The 19218-nt window shown below is 39.9% G+C and overlaps 1 protein-coding gene across 2 annotated transcripts; it reads left to right on the forward strand.

The window, feature by feature from the left end:
• Positions 1-1480: 1480 nt before the first annotated feature.
• LOC119772822 (ataxin-1-like) lies at positions 1481-19218 on the forward strand. 2 transcript variants are annotated; one of them, XM_038269478.1, is made up of 4 exons: positions 1481-1558; positions 8602-8681; positions 13008-15054; positions 15240-19218. In XM_038269478.1, the coding sequence occupies exons 3-4, from the start codon at positions 13255-13257 to the stop codon at positions 15927-15929; spliced, it is 2490 nt and encodes an 829-aa protein (XP_038125406.1). In that variant the 5' UTR covers positions 1481-1558; positions 8602-8681; positions 13008-13254; the 3' UTR covers positions 15930-19218. The 2 variants fall into 2 exon arrangements, with proteins under 2 accessions (XP_038125406.1, XP_038125405.1); XM_038269477.1 differs by lacking the exons at positions 1481-1558; positions 8602-8681 and adding an exon at positions 9320-9675.

Below are 19218 nucleotides of genomic sequence, written 5' to 3' on the forward strand. Positions count from 1 at the left end.
TACGTAGACATAAAATAGAAGACACCCCATACAAACCAAAATATTAAATGAATTTTACATATTATAAGCAGCAATAAGCCACTATATACTATATAAATATTTATATATGTATACATATATATATTGTACTATATATGGGATATAAATAGTATAATTGATTGTGATCACAAGCACAAATGTGTCAAATATGTCACAAAATACACTTCAACTTGCTACCATAAGCACTACTGTTGTGTTAGATATACTAACTCAACATTACTTTAGCCTTTCTTTCAGTACCACTGCACGAACATAAAAACAATTACGCCGAAAAGTATTATAGTTTGATTTATTAATATATTTGATATATTCAACCAAGATATTTGTTTATAAAGTAATTCAATATGATTGCAGTTCTTATTATTTATTAATTTGTAAATTTAAGATATGTATGAGGGATATAGTAACATAGGATGCAGCAGTCCTGCAAATAGAGGTTCACTAGTTTGACCCCCAGCTCCGTCCATTTCAGTATTTGTCTCTTTAGTTGCAAAACCTTTACCTGCGTTTCCTACTGATGGGGTGCACAGCAGTTCAAAGTTACTTTCATGCCCATTATATGTTCTTACTGTTGACCCAATGAAAGGTGAAGGACCAGAAGGTGGAAGTTACTATTTGATGTATTTTATGCTGCAGTTTGAGTGTTTTTTTTCCTTTTGTGATGTCTGAAAACTATTGTGTAATATACCTGACAGTTAATGTAGGTGTGTTTGATCTTGAAAAGCATGCTGCAGTGAGAAGTCCCCTGTTGCAAGGAGCTCTGCACCTGAAATATTACTGTTTAACTTATATCCAATTCAATGGCATTAAGTAATGTATTCGTTCCTTCGGAGTATGTACGGTTACAACCTTTAGAAATGGGAGCTCTCATTAGACTTAAACAACTTTTATTGTCATTTTGTATGCACATAGTGTATACACAGAATGTATACGAATAGTGTATACAAAACAAAATATCATTTTTTTACAGCTTTCAGAACATTTTCATTCTATAAAGTGCAGCAGTGATCAAACGTAAACAGGATGGGAGAAAATGAAATAAAATATAACAAATTCACATGTTTCCAAATTAGGGACTGCCTTCATTTATTTACAGTAAAATACCTGAAAGGTTCTGTTAAATTTCCTTCAAAATGTAAACAAGATTTTGCATATTTCATGTGAGGGAAGCATAGTTTGCATGTCAGAGTATTTTTTAATCTTTTATACCAAAGCTCAACAGCTAGATTATTCTTAAAATTACACTTCAACAATTTTCTTTAACCAGATGTTTAAAAAAAAAAAAAAAAAAAAAAAAATAGATGTTTTATACCTGCAAAATATATCTGTTGAAATGTTTCCCAAACAGGCATGACACAAGCTCTAGTCTCATGTGCATTAAGATCACTTTTACATGTCTGGACATGTCTGCAGTGTTGGCAGCCCCAGTTTATTTTCTTTAACTGATGGTGAAGACGCAGTGCAAAGACCCAGAAGAGGTGTGTGGATAATCATCGATCTGACACATGCTGATTTCAAGGTAATTCTTCAGATCTATCATCAAATTAATTTATTTTTGTTTTATTCCTAAACCTCTATGTTTTTTTTTATACAATTTTAACTTTATCTGATATGTTCAGCACTTTGTGGCAACTGTGGTTATTTTAAAGAGCTTTATAAATAAAGTTGATTTGAGATGAAATCATTGGATTTAATAAAACTTTTCAACCTCTAGGAAGTTGTAATTATGTTTGCATTGACTTGGTAGTCTTACAGTGACATAGCTTGCATCTGTTTCTAGGAATTGTTTTACTTTACTTTCCCTAAAAAATAAAAATGTAAAAGAGCAGAGAAATCAAGCGTACATTCACTTAGAAAAGAAACATAATTAGATATTAATTACTTAAAACAGGCCAATTCTGCTTCCACCATACTCCTTCTGCTGTTTAAAGCTGTTTTCAGTTGTTGTCCATTATTTTAAAATTACATAAATACTTTAATGATTTTGCACCCTTTCCCATTTTGTCTGCACCATATTGTGGAATGTAGCACTTGCTGCTGTCTGTAGTTGTATGTTCTCAAAAAACACATGAACCTGGACCAGCAGAAGCCCTCCGTCTGGTTGGAGTACAGTCAAAAATATATGTTCTCTAAAACTGTTAGCATGGTAGTTTATTATAGGTGCTGTGGCCTTTGATCTGTTCTCTCTTGAGCCTCACTGCTGATCCCCATCACAGAATTGACTCTTTAAAGCCTCAATCTCAAACTTTCTTGCCACTTTTCAGAACCAAAAAACTTCCTTATTTTTCCCACTCTCACTTAGTCATCAGAAACACTTGAGGATAACCTCATAGATTTACAGTATGTGAGTATGTGAAGTATGTTGGTTAAAATCATCTAAATATTGGGTATAGTTTTGTAAAATCTTTTTGTTTTATAGTGACTTGGCAGCTTTTTTTCCCCTGAAGAAATATGAGTCACAGGAGAAGCTGAGGCTGCAGCTGCTTGGCAGTAAAAACACGCTGCACATTTTTTGTCATGTGGAACAGCTGAGGAAACACAGTATGTGCAATCGTAATGAGGGTCTGCATCTGTGTGCCAGTACAGTGCACATTTATGTTTTACCTCAGCAGCTCATACAAAGCAGTAGTTTTAGACAGGTGGTAGTGGAAATATTTTATGAAAAATGTATTTAGCATTAATTCAGACTGGTGGTGAGCTATATGGCAAAAGTATAATATAATTTATTTTCAAATTATAATTTCGGTGTTATCAGGATCTTACCTGTGTTTTTGAGAAAAATGTTTTCTCAGCAGTCAGAGTATAGATGTGTAATGGCAGTGTTGGAGAAGTATTTTTGGCTAGGCAGCTTGTACCGCAGATCAACTACTTTGAAACCCTTGTTTTCAGCTGTTTTGAATGGAACCATATATTTAGCAAGATAAACATTTTACAGTTACACTTTTCATTAGCCATCATAACCATTATTTATAAATGGTAAAGAGACCAATTATTAAGGATTAACAGATTAAGATTAAGGCTTGGTTAATATATAAGCTCCTTCTAAACCATTTATAAAAGCCAAATAGAACATTATTAAGGTATTGAGCCCACTGATGTTAGGGTAAAGGTCAGTCCACTATGGCAGGGCAAGTTAAATTAAAAATAAAGGCTAGGTGTATGTCTTAAGTCCATTGATGATAGTGTTAGGGCTGAATAAACATGTCAAGTTGATATAAATCAGTCAGATTGGGGTTAGGCAAGAAGCCCACTTATGTAAGGGTTAGACATAAACTAACTTGGACAGGGCAGTATGATCTATTTGTTTTTTATAAATGGTTTTGATGCTGTTTATAAATGATTATCGAACATTGTTTTCTTAATCATTTAATAAATTGTGTCTTTACCATCTATAAATGATGGTTATGATGGTTATTGTAAAGTGTTACTAAATTAAATTATTTTGTTGTCTCCACCTCTTGCTTGTCTTCTGATACAGAGTGCCTTTATCAAATGCCTGTGTAAAATTTGTCTGTTTCGGTCCAGCTACTGTCTGTGGTCCCTTCGCTGTTTGGCCCTCAGATTACTGTTTCAGGTGCTTTTCTGTAATTGCTGGATGGATGGATGGATGGATGGATGGATGGATGGATGGATGGATGGATGGATGGATGGATGGATGGATGGATGGATGGATGGATGGATGGATGGATGGACGGTCGGACTGCACCCACTGCTGAGTGAACACGATTGGTTTTATTGTTCAATTTTACCAGCAGCATATGAAAATAACTAGATCTGGAAGTTATAGTTAATTAATATATGTCATACAAAATCAAGGGTAAAACAAAGTACTGATCATTAGCTGAATGATTAGAACTGACCCTGTTTGTACAACGCATCCTTTGTAAAAATGGGCGGCACCAGCGTGTTTGAGCAAGGTTTTCGGCTCAGGGCTTATTCAAAGAAGGATGCAGTCCTTTTCAACAGCAAAAATGACCCGCAGCTCCGGAGATTGCACCATGTGTAATGCGGTTTCCATCTGGAATGTCTTGTCTCTCTTTCCGGGCACGATTGGTGTGTTTTCTGGTGTATTTTTTTTGTTTTTTTTTAAACGTTTTAATTAGTATTTTTCAGGTTTGCATAGTGGTAGAGCTAGCATGGCTGCCTTGCAGCAAGAAGGTTCAGGGTTTGGTTACCAGACCGGGGTCTTTCTGCATGGAGTGTGCATGTTCTCCCTGAGCATGCATGGGTTCTGTCTGGGTAATTCGGCTTCCTCACACAGTCCAAAAATATGACTGTTAGTTTAATTGGCTTCTCTAAATTCTCCTGTTTGTCTCTGTTATGTCCTGCGATGGACTGGTGACCTGTCCAGGGTGTACCCCACCTCTCGGGTACCCCGCCACTCGGGTACATTATATAGACAGCTGGAGATAGGCACAAGCACCCCTCGTGACCCAAACTAAAATGTAGAGTGACAGTAAATGGATGGAAAGCTGGAAGTTTGCATAGAACACACAAAAATGAAAAGTGAAAAGAGAAGGGCAACAAAAATACAACAAAGGTATAACAGAGTCAATGTTTAGGGGAGGTGGGGGTCACACAGGTCTTCTTATATAGATTTGTCTGGCGTTCAAGTCTTATTGAGGATAAGTTCTTTCCGGTTTGTGTAATCAAGCCACTTTCTCCAATATTGCTTTTATTTATTTGGACTTGATCGTTAGGTGGTAGGCCATTTTCTCCATTGTGAATATTTCCTCTACTATTGATCCATTGTTTTCTGGTAACCGCCTTTTCTGCTGCCACTATCAAGATTTTGAGGAGATAGATGTCTTTCCTGTGTATCTCTTCATTCTCCAGCCTGCCCAAGTACACAATCGGTTGGTCCTTGGGTATCTTGTATCCTATTAGTCCTTCTATAGTCTGAACAGCTTGATCCAAGTAGGTTTTTATTTTTGTACATTGCCAAAATATATGAGACAGGGGCAGAGCTAGATGGGGGGCCAGGGGTGGCCATGACCACCCATAGCCAATCATTGGCCACCCCTTTGCCCACCCCTACCATTTTATTCCCTCTAATACAGATGGTGGCAGCAGTAATACTCTCAATTGGAATATTCAAAACATTTTAATTTTTTGTGGTTAAATATGCAGATCAATATACTAACATTAAAGATTAAAAGAACAGAAATCATGCTCTTTTCAGAACTACATTTTGTGTTATATGGTGTAAAATGATAAAAAATAAAATTGTCTCTGCAAGTCATCTAGCAAGTCATCAAAAAGAGCCCAACAGATTTTGCTTTTACAAGTGGAGCAGTACGGCTATCGCCATAGTGTTCCGCCTGATTTATGCATGTAGATAGCTTTATTATGATTATGAAGTATTACAGGTTATATGGACCCTGCAATATAAGTAGAACAGGAAAGGAAAAACAGGAAAAAGGAGAAAAGATGACAGAAAGAGGAGATAAAAGGGAGACAATGATAAAAAGTCTTCAGTCTGCTTCATGACCTGCAAGGAGAGATGTAAAAGGAACAGCACAACAAACGGATATAGTATATAAAATACAATAACCCTGAGGTTCTGGCGTCTATCCACTATCAGCCTCCCCTCAGTGTACATTGGTTGTTGCCTGGCCACCCTTATAAAAATGTTCTGGCTACGCCTTTGCTATGAGAGTGACTTCCATTCATCTGTCCACATGGCCTCCAACATTTTAGCTGAGTATGGAGTAATTTGTTTTGTAATTGAGGTGTAATAAAGTAGCGTATCAAATTTTGCAGCCAAATTCCCTCCAGCATCTAGAGCTTGTGTAGGACTGTTGTGTTTGGCACATTGAAAGCCAGTCACTCTTTGGCAGTTTCACTTTTAATTCTGCTTAATATATAGTGAGCTATTTCCGTTTCGTTTTTGTAGGCTTTTATATAACTTAGAAACAATTGTAGTTGTAGTTTTCGTGTATGCGTCCAAAAATAATTGAATCAATTTATTTCCTTTCTGTGATAATTCTTTCTCAACCTCATTATTATAGAAGTGTCTTAGCTGTAGGTATCTGAAAAAATCTCTGTTATCCATTTCAAATTCTCTTCCGATTTTATCCGATGTTTTAAATGTTCTTCCTACTACTAGTGTGCAGATAGCTCTTATCCCCGTTCTATAAATGTGCTATCTGATTATCTGATATTTTAAAGTTTCTTCTAAAATGGTGTTTTCTGTAATTTTGCTTATTCTTTCTTTTTCCCCAAGCCTGGCTTGTAGTTGTACTTGGGTACGTTTAATTCTATTCATTTCCAATTGGCTTCGTACCCAGGAGAACACCAATTGATTACGTACCTTAGTTGTGCAGCATAATAACATTCTTTAAAGCTAGGGAGCACTAAGCCACCATTTCTTTTATCTAGTTGAAGTGTCTTAAATGTCACTCTTGGTTCTTTTAACCTCCACAGATAAATCTGGATATTTGTTTGTTCCACATTTTAAACTGGGCTTCTGGAATCTTAAATGGTAATGATAGAAAGAGATATAGTAGCCTAGGCAGTATATTCATCTCAATTATTTCTATTCTTGACCAAAAATCCAATTCTAATATTGACCATATCAAGAAATCTCTTTGTATCGAATTGTTAATTGTGGAATAATTAGTTTCCTGAATTTTGCCCGAGTTTTGCATAAGTGTGGCTCCCAAGTATTTAATTGATATATTTTCCCATTTAAGTGTGTACCTTTGTCTAATTTCCTTACTCGGAATGTAGTTTAGTGGTAGTAGCTGTGTTTTTGAGATATTAATTTTTTATCCTGACATCCTCCCGTAGTCCTCGAGTTTTAAAACAATGTTGGAAGCTTTACATTAGGATTCTATAAATATACAATTAAGTCATTAGTGAATAGTCCAATTATATGGTCTTCTCCTGCAATGTTCACTTCCTTCAGTTGCTTGATTTGCCTTATGAATTGTGCTAGGGGTTCTATGTAAATGGCAAATAGTAAGGGGCTGAGGCAGCAAACCTGGTGTGTGCTTATAAACAGATTGAAGCTTCCCCCAATGTGGCTGTTATTTTTAATTCTTGCAGTGGGCTCTTTATACAGTGACTGAATACATCTTATGATTATTTCATTAAAACGCATTCTCTCTAATACTTTATATATAAATGGCCATGATACTCTATCAAATGCTTTTTCTGCATCCAAACAAATCAAAATTGCTGATAATTGCTGTCTGTTTATTTGGTCAATAATATGAAGAGTTCGCCTTATATTATCTTGTGTTTGTCTTCCCATGATGAAACCTGATTGGTCATCGTCTATCAACTCAGGTAAAAGGTGTCCAAGTCTTTTGGATAGAATGGAGGTAAATCATTTATAGTGAACATTATAATAGAGACTGGGCAATAAGACTCACAAAGTGTCTTATTTTTACCTTCTTTTCCAATAACAGAGATTACTGCCTCTTTCCAAGACCGAGGGGTGATGGTGTATTGCGGCGTAAAATTGAATGAATTTAACATTACTGGGGAAAGGTCTTCATTGAAAATTCTATCCCACTCTTTTCTTTTCTGGTTTTAATGTTGCCTGAGGATGTGATGTCAGAGGGACAGACTGCATCAAAAGACAGCCATAACCTAATACCCCAACATGGAAGTTGTTGTTCTGAACATGGAAGTTGTGGTTCTGACTCGTATCACTTGTCCATTACAAGCATTGGTGTTCTTTTGCATGCAAGTAAATGTGACTCACAAAATGTAAACAGGAAGAAAAGATGCTGGAGGAACCAACATGGGAAGACAAACCTACCCATAGGCTTCCCCAACACAACTCGATGGGGCTGATATGACCAAATCCTACCAATAGCTAGGGAAAGCAGGTCTTAAGCCAGGCATACACTGCAATATTTTCAATCATTACACTCATCTACAGCTCAAACTATACGATGAAACTGCAGGGTTTTAAAGTTCAAAGCTCACGATGCGTGTTCTCACACTGTGCGGCCCGACGCTGTGATGCGATCTTACGATGGCCGACTGAATTTCAAACATGTTTGATTTTCTCCCGACCTTACGTTTCCTGATCGGGAGCTGGTCGTGAGAGTCTGATCGCCCCTCATAACCCCCTGTATACTAAAAGACGCACGACACACAATGAAGCTGAAACTCAGCCCGATCTAAACATTCTCGCATGATCAGAGAATCGGCCCGAAAAAGGCAAAAAATTCATACAGTGTATGCCCAGCTTTAGGTAAAGCAAAGAGGCACTATCATGGCAAAGGTAAAGCAGGCTTTGAGCACCAATGCAATCAAGACCCAGATCCACCACACAATTATCTCACAGCAGGGTAAAGTAAATGAAGAAAACAAACATAGCCAGATTCTCAGTGCTCAGGGGAGGGCTAGAGAGACAGAGCTGAAGGTGAAGGCAATGTAGTTCCCTTGCTGATTGGAGCCCTAATCACAGTGTCCTGAGTTTTTTTTTTTTTTTTTGCATTTTAAAGCAGAAACAAATCCAAATGTTGCAGGAACCCGATGCTTAAGGACTTCTGTTTGATTTCACTGATGTAGCTTATTAATTTATTTTCCATATTTTTGAAGAGTGGTGTCCACTACCTGGTGTGTTGCCCTGTGATCGTCGCCAGAGACACACCATCTGAACAACCATGAAAAATCAAAAGGTTAGACCAGTTTTATGCAACTCAATGGATTTGCTTCTTCTGTCTGTATTCTTTTTCAGGACTACCAGATGGTTGTCAATTTCATCGTCGGCTAACTTGGATAAACAAGGGAGTGGGGGTCTCTGTTTTGACTGAAGGAAACACTTTTGGCAGAATGTTTCCTGTTGCTGAAAGAGAGAAGATGGGTTATTAAGGACAAGCGTTGGTACTGCACAGTGGAGACATGAAAGATAAGATGGGGATTTGTCTCGATGGGGAATAAATATGTACTAAAAGACACATGAAAAAGCATTGCACTCAGAGCATTTTAATCCTGTGTTGGTTTGCATATGCACACATACTGTCTGGGCCTGCACATGTCAATGTGAATCTCCCACAGTAGCTCACATTCATCTGTCTGAGCAAAGCTTCTCAGTCTCTAGCTCTTACTCTCTCCATCCTCTCCCTCTGTCTGTGGCTCCCTCCGCCCCTACCCTCTCAGTGTGAGCGTAGCCTGGGCGCAGAGCCAAGTGGAGTGTGTTTTTTTGAATGAATACCTGATGCGGCTGATGAGGCTGGCTGGGGGAGGAGCTGTGTCAGTAGAGTACTGAGAGAGAGAAACAGGAGGAGGGAGGGAGCAAGGGAGGGGGGGTTGGAGAGGGAAAGGAAGGGAGGCAGAAACACTCACTCACTTACAGAGAGCAGGAGACAGAAAAGCAACCAGGCAGAGAGAAGGAGAGACGGAGCTGGCGGAGTGGTGGCCTTGCATAACACTTGCTGGAGCAGCCTTTCACGCTGGTCTTGGTGGGGTCTGCAGCACTGACGAACTTCCTTTACCAACAGCCCTTGTTGCAAGAGGCGCAACAGCCCATAAGCCAAAATTTAGAGATCTCCACCAGAGAGCTGCACAAAGGACAGAATCAGGAAGAAGAATCCTAGGAGACGTAGACGCAGACTGACACTGACTGGAAGAATCCTTGGACATGATCTGCAGGCAGTGGCTGTGGACAGACTGGTGAGCTATTCTTAGTACTATTACTCAGGGAGGGGGGGAGGAGGAAGAGAAGGGGGGGGGGGTCTTTTCTTCCTGATTTGTGGCATAGTAGTAATTCTGCCCTGCTACTCCACTCATGCGCCCTCACTCTTAAGCCCCTAGAGACCGGAGTCCCAGCATCTGTCCTCTGATCAGTCCAAAGTCCCTGCTGCAGGATCTGACCCTGTTTGCTGCCTGCCTGTATGTGTGCGCATCTGTGTACACATCTCTTGCTGGTTGGGCGATGCGATTAGGAGTGTGCCAAGGACTGATGCAGAACTCTGGAGTCATTGTGAAGACAAAACAGCCTGAACCCCTCTGCCTATTCTTACTGTCTGCTGCCACACGGACGGTCCGCCTCTTAAAGGTACAGGCAGTGCTGTTGCAAAGACAGACATGGAGATGTCTCTTTGAAAAAATAGGAAAGGAAAGCCTTACAGAGCATAGATCTACTCTGTGGCACTGAGAGCAGATTTGTTTGTACTCTAGTTAAGGTGACGTCTTGTGTATATGCAGCAATTCACTGTTAAATGCCTGTACATATTGTGCTGCACAGTACCTCCCCTCTCTGTTTCATGCCGGAGCTCAGATTGATAATGATGTTTTTGTTTTCTATATATAGCCTTTCTCTGGACAGGGTAATCACTCTGTTTCTATGACTGGTGGCAAATATTGCATAGGTGGTATGCCCCCATCAGGGACATTAGGGTTCATTTTCCACATTTGTGACATCTCAGCACACTTTCAAGAAAAAAAAAAGAATTGGTTTCCTTTCTCTTTGCACCACTGCCTGATGCATCCTGCAGGGAAATGTTATTGCAATAAAGCAACTGATCAATTTAAGGTGTAAACACTCATGGCTGTGGCACAGAAGAAAGAGGTGGGGGTGGGTGGTATCGGAGGAGCTGGCAACTGCAGCATGAGCGAGGAGATACAACCCTGCTAGGAAGCCTCTCACCTGGGCAGAGGGTTTAGCTGCACAAACCAGTCTCTGAGGTTTCTGTAGCTTTCTGATGTGGAAAAAATGGAACACACACTGGGGTGGGGTGCCGTGGGGGGTGATCCATCCCTCTCTATCTGATTGATGAGCTGAACAGAGCACGTCCTGTCCTCTCCACTTCAATACACTGTGTTGTCATCCCTCTGTGTGCATGTCTCAGAGGTGTCAGTCCTGAGTCAAGGTTCCCATGCTGCGTGGCTCACAGTCTTGAAGGCTCGCCTTTGTTCTCCATAGTAACATGGAAGCTTTACGTGTGCTGGTGCCGCTGCTCTAATTATAGGCTGACACAGGAAAATCTGGAGAGGCTTTTTGGCTGCTGAGCTTTGTGTGTGCCGTTCGGGCTGTTCAAACTGTTGGTGTGTTAGTTGGCTTTGTCTGCCAATACTGCTTTGAAGACAGGAGATGCCAGTGCCTCAGATGTGATGTCATTACAGTGTTGACACGGTGTTGCTGAGGTGGGGTTGTTGCCAAAGAGCAGAGCAGCGTAAGCTCAGACTGTATTGGCGGCTGCGTTGCTGATCAGGGGATCTCTCGGCGAGGATGGGGGGGCAATGGCGCTCTGATGCTGCAGGCGCTGCTCAATGTGGGTCAGGGAAAAGCAGGAACTCTTGTCTTCTCCATGTCCTCCCCGTTCCTTGTCACCTTTCTTTCCCTCTTTTTTTCCCCGTTCCGCAGAGTTCTGGGTCTTGCACACCCTTTCTTTCTTTTCCCTTCCCTCTCTTCCTTCTGTTGCTGTTCTCTCAATCTCTTCTGCTTCCCTCCTTTGTTGCATTTGCACAATCTTTCCTGCTGTAAACTGAACAGAGGTTCTCGCTGCATGTCTATGCAGTGACCTTGTCAAAACCATCATTAGAGCTGGATGCTTTCATATAAAAGATGATCAAAATCACCTACCCTTTTCTTTTTTCCTCCTCCCCACCCTCTGTTTTTATGTAACATGTCTGTGGTTGCCTTCTGTAGTGAACCACTGACATAAAAAAGAGCACACCAGCTTAGTCAAAAGGTAAACTGGAGCTGCTCTAAATGCAATGCACAGGAAAAAAATGAACACCTATTTGCATGCCATATATGTATAGTCTATTTTAAGTGAAGCCTCTGGCTAATGAACAACTATGAGTTCAGAGCACTGATGCACGGATAAGTCTATATGACAGAACAGCAACTACTAAAAAACTGCCTAATGCAAATATAACAACTGTTAAAATGTTTTTCAGATTGCAGTTGCAATACACCACTGTGATGTTTTCCAGAGCAGGATTGTTTTAAGATGTGCTTTGGTCTTAGTCCCTCTTTTAGTAGCTGAAAGCTTAAGCCTCTGGGAACTACTAATCTAGATCTATACTAGACAAGACATCAAGAGAGTTTATCTACTACCGTTACGATTAGGGCTGAAACATTTAATACGATTAAGCATGATTAATCGATTACTGAAATAATCGTCTAACTAATTCAGTAATCGATTAACCATAAAGTGGAGTATAGAGACAATAAAACATGCCTTTAACTGACAGAGCAACACAGTTAGAGCAGTAATCATATCAAAATTGTAAAAAAATATATATAAATATTTTGCATTTAATAGAAAAAATATTTTCGTCTGTCAACATGCTCTATCCAGAACTCCTCAATTGGAAAAGTTTTAGTTTCACCTTGTTTAATTTTGGAAAAAGTCTTCTTTAAGGAACCTTTGGCTATCCGATTATTAATCGATTAATCGAAAAAAAATTAATCGAATTGCAAAATAACCGTTATTTGCAGCCCTAGTTATGATATTATGTTGTTTTTTAAAATCAATATACAAGAATTTTGAGCTATGTTTAAACCAGGTGTGCTATGGGATTATTTTGCTTTACATGTATACCAGTCTTCTCTATTCCTGTCATTGATTGAAATATAGAGGTGCTCATTCATTGTTTAGTGTAATTTCACAATGAATGACAGGAAAAAGAATACCTATTAGTTGTTCTTGTTTGATTTTTGGCTGTTTTTATCTTCAGAGTCCACTAATGTTGAACCCCTCCTAGGGGGTACATTCAAAACTTGTATTCTTGTGCATGAAAAAAATACTGTCAAATGTCTCGATGCTTGGTGTTACCTAGCGGTATAGAGAGATGAACTAACCCCCAGGGTAGAAGCCTTTTTTTTTGTGATCGATTTTCAGACTTGATGAATTTTAAGATATTTTTACAAACAACTTTGTTTCTATAACAGGCATGCTGTGCATTTTAACATTTAGGATATTATTAATAGATAATAATGTAAGAAGTAGTTCTAGAAATACATAATGTAATAATTAAGTTTACTCTGTTTTCAGATTTTTTTCGAGACCGTGGAAGAGGCAGATTGATCAAAGATGATTCCTCATGAAGTTTGCGGAACACATTTTCAGAACTGGAGGGACTTCATCTTCTTTGGTGTGGCAGCTGAAGTTGTCCATTTGTAACAACATAAAGAGTCAGAGCCACAGAGAACTCTTGGAAGCCCCAGAAAAATACCACTGAGAAAATATTCTCATAGGGAAAGACCTTAGTACATAGGAACATTAAGACTTGTTGGGCACAATGAAAGCCAATCAAGAGCGGAGTAATGGATGTCTGCCTCCCAAGAAACGTGAGATCCTGGCAATGGAGCAGAGGCCAGTAGTAGTAGCCGCTGCTACTCCTCCTGCTGTGGTGCCGACTGATAGTACCCACACAGAAAACTTAGCATGGCTTGCAAGTGTGGCCAGTGAACGCTGCAAGTCCAGAGAAACAGAAAGTCCAAGATGTCCTGTTCCCTCAACTTCTTCTTCTTCTCCTACCACGTCTATCCCCTCCCCAGCAACTCCCATTTCGGCTGTGCCCCTGGCCTCTCTGCCAGCAGTTTATCCAGCTACCCTTCCCCAACAGCCTGGGACAATCCAGTTTGCTCAACTGGGACCAAACGTGCAATTCATCAGCTCTGGGCCCTATGCTGGCTATATTTCCTCCCATATCATTCCAGCTAATGCTAGTTCTGCCCCTAACAGCTCTGCATTAGTAGGACAGCGCACCCAGATAGATGGCTACACCACTGCCCTAATATCTCCCAACACCAAAGGAGAACAGCAGTTTCAAATTGGACTCTCTCCTACAGAATTGGCTCCAGTTACACTTCCAGGTTCCCCCCAAGTAACTAATCAGTACATCCATCTGGACAGCAGAGCACCATTGACTGTAAGCGGAAATGCTGTAGCATCATCTACAGGTCACCTTCAGCTACACCCTCATGCAGCTGTCCTCCCACCAACTCTTACACTTGCCCCATCGCAGCTTCTGGTTCAGTATGCAGATGGTTCAGCTTCAAAGAAACCAGAAGGCCATGTTAAGGGTGTACTGAATGGAGAAGTGGAAGTAGTCAAACAAGCCAAAGTTTCAGGAGCCAACCATCAGCCCATACAGAGCTATGAGGCCAGGCATATCCTCCTACCTGCTGACTATGGCCAAAACCCTACAGGTTTGCAGACCTCCTTGGTGCTTGTTGCCCAGCCAAACCATGGAGTGGAACATGAAGCTGGCTCAAATAAAATTTCCTTGGTCCAAACAGAGAAAGGAAGCATCTGTTTTGGGAAGCCTGTATCCAGGGCCTCTTCTTTCACTTCACTTTCTTCCTCAGAGGTGGTCAAGTCTGTTGCTCCTCATGCTGTCATTCAGACCAGTCTGCCTGCCGAGGAACTGCCAGCCAGTCTCTACTCGTCCACCCAGCCTCCTATCATTGGCTACATTACCAGTGCAAACCAGCACACTGTTAGTTACCATGCAGCACTGCCTCAGCACCTGGTCATCCCAAGTGGCCAGTCCCTCCTCATACCAGTCAGCAGTGCCAACAATGGCACAGAAATAGAGGTCAGTCGCACTGTCAGTGCTCTTACTGCCACTACTACCCCTCAAATATCCACTGCCATGCCACATGCCTACTTGGCAACAGCTTTGTCCAAATGTGAAGCTCTTGGCCCAGACGTAAATCAACCCCCTACTGTCAAACCACAGGCCACAGCCTTACCATCACTGCCCACAAACCCAGTCGCCACAGTGGTTGCAGCTCCTTCCCAAACTCCCACTTCTGTTCCTACTCCTTCCCCGGCTTCAATCCAAGCCTCCCCCTCCATCTCTTCCCCATCTTCTCCCGTGGCTCTTCCACCATTCTTTATGCGAGGATCTATCATCCAGCTAGCTGATGGGGAATTAAAGCGTGTAGAGGACCTCAAGACAGAAGACTTTATTCAGAGCGCTGAGATCAGCAGTGAACTAAAGATAGACTCCAGCACTGTGGAGCGCATAGACAGTGGTCAAAGTCCCAATGCAGTGCTCATTCAGTTTTCAGTAGGGGAGCTCAAAGCCCAGGTAAGTCATTAACAAGTTATCTATTTGGGATATATATAAACATTATACAGAAATGTGTGTAATTTCATATCAGAAAGATTTAAGCATGTCAGACAAGATTAAAAACAGATTTTCACAATGTGTGTTTTGCTGTGTGCTCTTAGAAAAAGGTTAACTGTTTCCCTTGTGTTTATACTCCTGTCTAGGTGTGTGTCGAGGTGCTGGTGGAGTATCCGTTCTTTGTTTTCGGCCAGGGCTGGTCATCTTGCTGTCCTGACAGAACCACACAACTGTTTGAGTTGTCATGTGCCAAGCTTTGCGTCGGTGACGTCTGTGTGTCCTTGACCCTACGCAGTTTAAGGAATGGCTCCCTGACAGACTGTCAGGCTTTGGGAACCAAGCTGAAAATGGGTTCACTCTCTGACCCACCCCACTGCATTGATCCCAATATGACAGACACTATAAATCCCAACCCTCCGGGCAGTAATGGTACTCTCCTCATGAAGGCTTCCACTGCCAACAGGGTGGAGAGACTGAACATTTCTGGATCTGGAGATGGAGAAACTATTCGGCTGGTACCATCTCCAGAAAGGGTGGAGGGGATGTACAAAGGTGCATCAGTGGTGGCAGGTTCTGGGAGGAGAGAAATAAGACAAGATTCAATAAAAACAGACATATCCGCACTCTCTAAACCACAGTGCAATGATCCAGAGAGACCTTTTGTTCGCAAGAGACGCTGGTCGGCTCCGGAGCGAGACCAGACTGAGAAAGCTGAAGAGGAACCTCCTGTGACTCTGCCTAAGCCCTCTTTTTTACCACATGAGGTGAAAATCAGCATAGAGGGCCACTCGAGTGCTGGGAGTGAAAGATGTTTGAAGAAAAGAGTTGACTGTTAGGAGAACTTTGAAGTACCCGTTATTTGCTTTGTGTCCAGCCTCTCTTTTTTCACTCAATCCTGACTACTGTAATATAGAGTTTTTTACAGGATTTACATGTTTTCTTTCAAACAAGGAAGAAGTAAAGTAGAGCACCTTGATGTGGTAAGACGCAAGATGAGTGCAATTTCTGCTGAAAGCAACAATGAATGCAAATGAAATGTTGATCATGAACGGGGAACGTCTGTTGTAGGACGGAATAATGCGGGACCGAAATGAGTTTTCTTACAAAATAATAAAGCACAGGACGTTGTGTTTAAAGGGGTGTGTTGAGGCATAAGTGGAAGGTCGAGTAAGAGATGTTTGGTGTTTTAATGACAATGGTTTTTGTCTCAGTCTGAATCGAGATTTGTATTTTCATCTATAATTTTCACACCATCATGATAGCGGGTGGCCTTATTCCTCTATATGATTGTGTGTTTGCCTGTTCACATGTATGCTTGTTTTGTTCTTGCTGTCAAATGGAGCACAGGATGTGAGATGATACTGTTAGCTGCAAAATTGTTCAAGTTGTGAAATTCATGACTAAGAAGGCTTGAATGTAATCCCCTAAATAGTGACTCACCAAGTCATGCATGTGCTGTTTGTTACAACCCGATTTGTAAAATGAGAATATCGCTCTGAGTGTGATGCAATACTATCGCAACAGGCTGGTTTTAACAGTTATATGTAGATACATCCCTACAGTATTTCCACTAAATACCAATAAATGAGTTCAGTTACAGCTATATGAACATTTTACAGGGATATGAAATATGGCTTACTAACTTGACTAAATGTTTCCTGAGCACATACAACTGCTTACAATGGGCTATTCTGCAGTCCAATGCATCTCTACCAGTGTGTTTATGTTTTGATACAACTAAATAAATTAAAACGATAAAAAAGTAGACTAAAGCAGCCCTGAAGTACAATATATTGTGGGGTCTGGTTTCTTCACACCGCTCCTATGGCATTATGTTTATTATCATGGATAGATGAACTGTTTGAAAGTAATGTCCCATGACTCTTAACCATTATAGAACAACTTTATGTTGCACTGGAGAGCCTTAGCTCAGCATTCATATAATTCAGCTCACTTTTATTATAATAGTCTAGGGCAATTTGTATCATAAAAAAATGGCTGATGTTATAAAATAACCTAAGAACAACCATTTTGACCTTGAAGAAATAATGGAACAGTCATATCCCTACTTAAACACTTGAAATAATAACATCAAGCCATCTTTGGCTTTAAAACTGAGGAAAATGTAATCAATACTGACCACCAATCTTTGTTATAGTTGAGCAGGGATTTAGCACTTTAAATAAATAGAAATTTTACACCTTATAAATAAAACACCTGCAAATATAGCATATTCTATAGATACCTGTTCTGAAAAAAAATTGTATTTGAAAAAAGGTCTTGCTTGTGTCTTTGCCTCCTGTTTACATAAACCAGGATTATACTGCAGCCCATATGCCTCAGAAGTCAGAACTCAAATCTGGTAATAAAGGTGTACTAAGCATAACCATGTTCCAATTTTAGATATTTCTGTGATTAGCTAGTTTTTATAAGTTTGTTTTTGTTTTGTTTTTTTGAAAAGAAGCTAGAAAAAAATCTGACTGCTGCCTACAAAATAAAATAAAGCATTAATATTCAAAGCGCTGCAGAATTTTAGTAAAGGTAGGTGTAAAACTGGCAAAAGTCGTTGCTGCAAGAGTAAGGCAATCAGTGGGTCAGAAATCGGGCAACAAAAAATAAGCCTTTAAACAAGCTGACATTTTGCTAGTTGGGTTTGCACCCGGATGGACCACAAGTCTAAAACAATTTTACAGCATTTAATGTGTTATTCATTTAGTCACAGTGGCAAACTTTTTAATAGCAGAGGTTAGTATAAGTTATATTAGATCAAGTTAGCAAATAATATGAGCAGTGCAAAAAATTGCAAAAAAAAAAACGTTTGGCTAATAACGCAAATCTTGTAATGATAAAATGAGAAATGATGTTAATATTTATATCCATTTATCTGCTAATGAAATTCAGCTTGAAACTCCAAATAGTGGTCAAGGTAAATATTAATTGGACTGCTTATTTCCTAATTTCCATATCATGTGGAAACTTCATAGAAAGATAAATATTGTATTAAGTGAATTGAGGACATTTCTTTAATGGGTTCAGTTGCTGTCTCTATTAAGCTCTAAAAAGGTTAAAATGTACTTCATTTGGTGATTTTAACTGGAGAAAAAGATGCTGCTGCTATAGTTTGTTCTAACCAAAAAATGACATCAAAGAAAAGCAGTGTGTGCTACCTAAAAAAAGACAAAGATTTCAGCATTTTGGGCGACTAATCTCATTGGTACCTCTTTAACAAACACCAAGGCTTTGATATTTAGCATGCATGAAGTTTACAGCAGTACAGTGGGTTTTACATTGAGATTTTAACATCAATTTGCCTTTCTCAGGTCGACACCTGATATATGCTAGAGCAATGGCGTTGTGATCTAAACACCAAACTTTCCTTGTTTCCATTTTAGAAGAAAAAAAAAGATTCATACTACATTCATACTCAGGAAGGGGACGTAGTTAACAGATTGTATTTGAGCTATGTATGTGTGTGTGTAAGTGAAGGCCTGAGATAGTATTTCCATGTCATCAGTCACGTGTATGTGTGTGGATCGATGTTTATGTGTGTTGAAAAGCAGCACTTTGATGGAACATGCAGTTGGAACTTGATGGCAATGGTGAACCTCTCTCACAGTTTTTAGATATAATGATATGAGACTGTTTCTTATCACTGTTTTGCAGGTTTATCACAGAGAGAAACCAATATAGAATGTAAACAGACATGAAACAAACTTTATTTTTCTGAGGATTTATAGAGCTACTATTAAGCGAAAGGCAGAGATGCTATAGAGCAAGCTAGTCATGTACAGTGAAATTGTATCTTAGAGAGTGTACAGAGTGTAATCTAACCTTTTAATGTACTGTATGTGCCACAACGCCTCCTTCTTCAATCATTCCATTGACTCACTGATACCTACAACTTCTGCTCTTGTTTGTTTCAACTCTGGTATTGATCAAATGTTCATGAATGTGGGAACAACACTACGGTGGGCCTCCTCAGAGTTTAGTTGGTGTGAAAAATGGATTGCAGTTTTATCCTAATAGCCATTTAACTCCTATGGGAGGGGTTTATTGTATACCCAGAAATCAGACTGTTCTGTTTGTGTGTGACTGCTCAGGCTATATATATATATATATATATAT

This window comes from Cyprinodon tularosa, unplaced genomic scaffold (genome assembly GCF_016077235.1).
Source record: "Cyprinodon tularosa strain WSP-4 unplaced genomic scaffold, ASM1607723v1 ctg73, whole genome shotgun sequence".
Classification (NCBI taxonomy): Eukaryota; Metazoa; Chordata; class Actinopteri; order Cyprinodontiformes; family Cyprinodontidae; genus Cyprinodon; species Cyprinodon tularosa.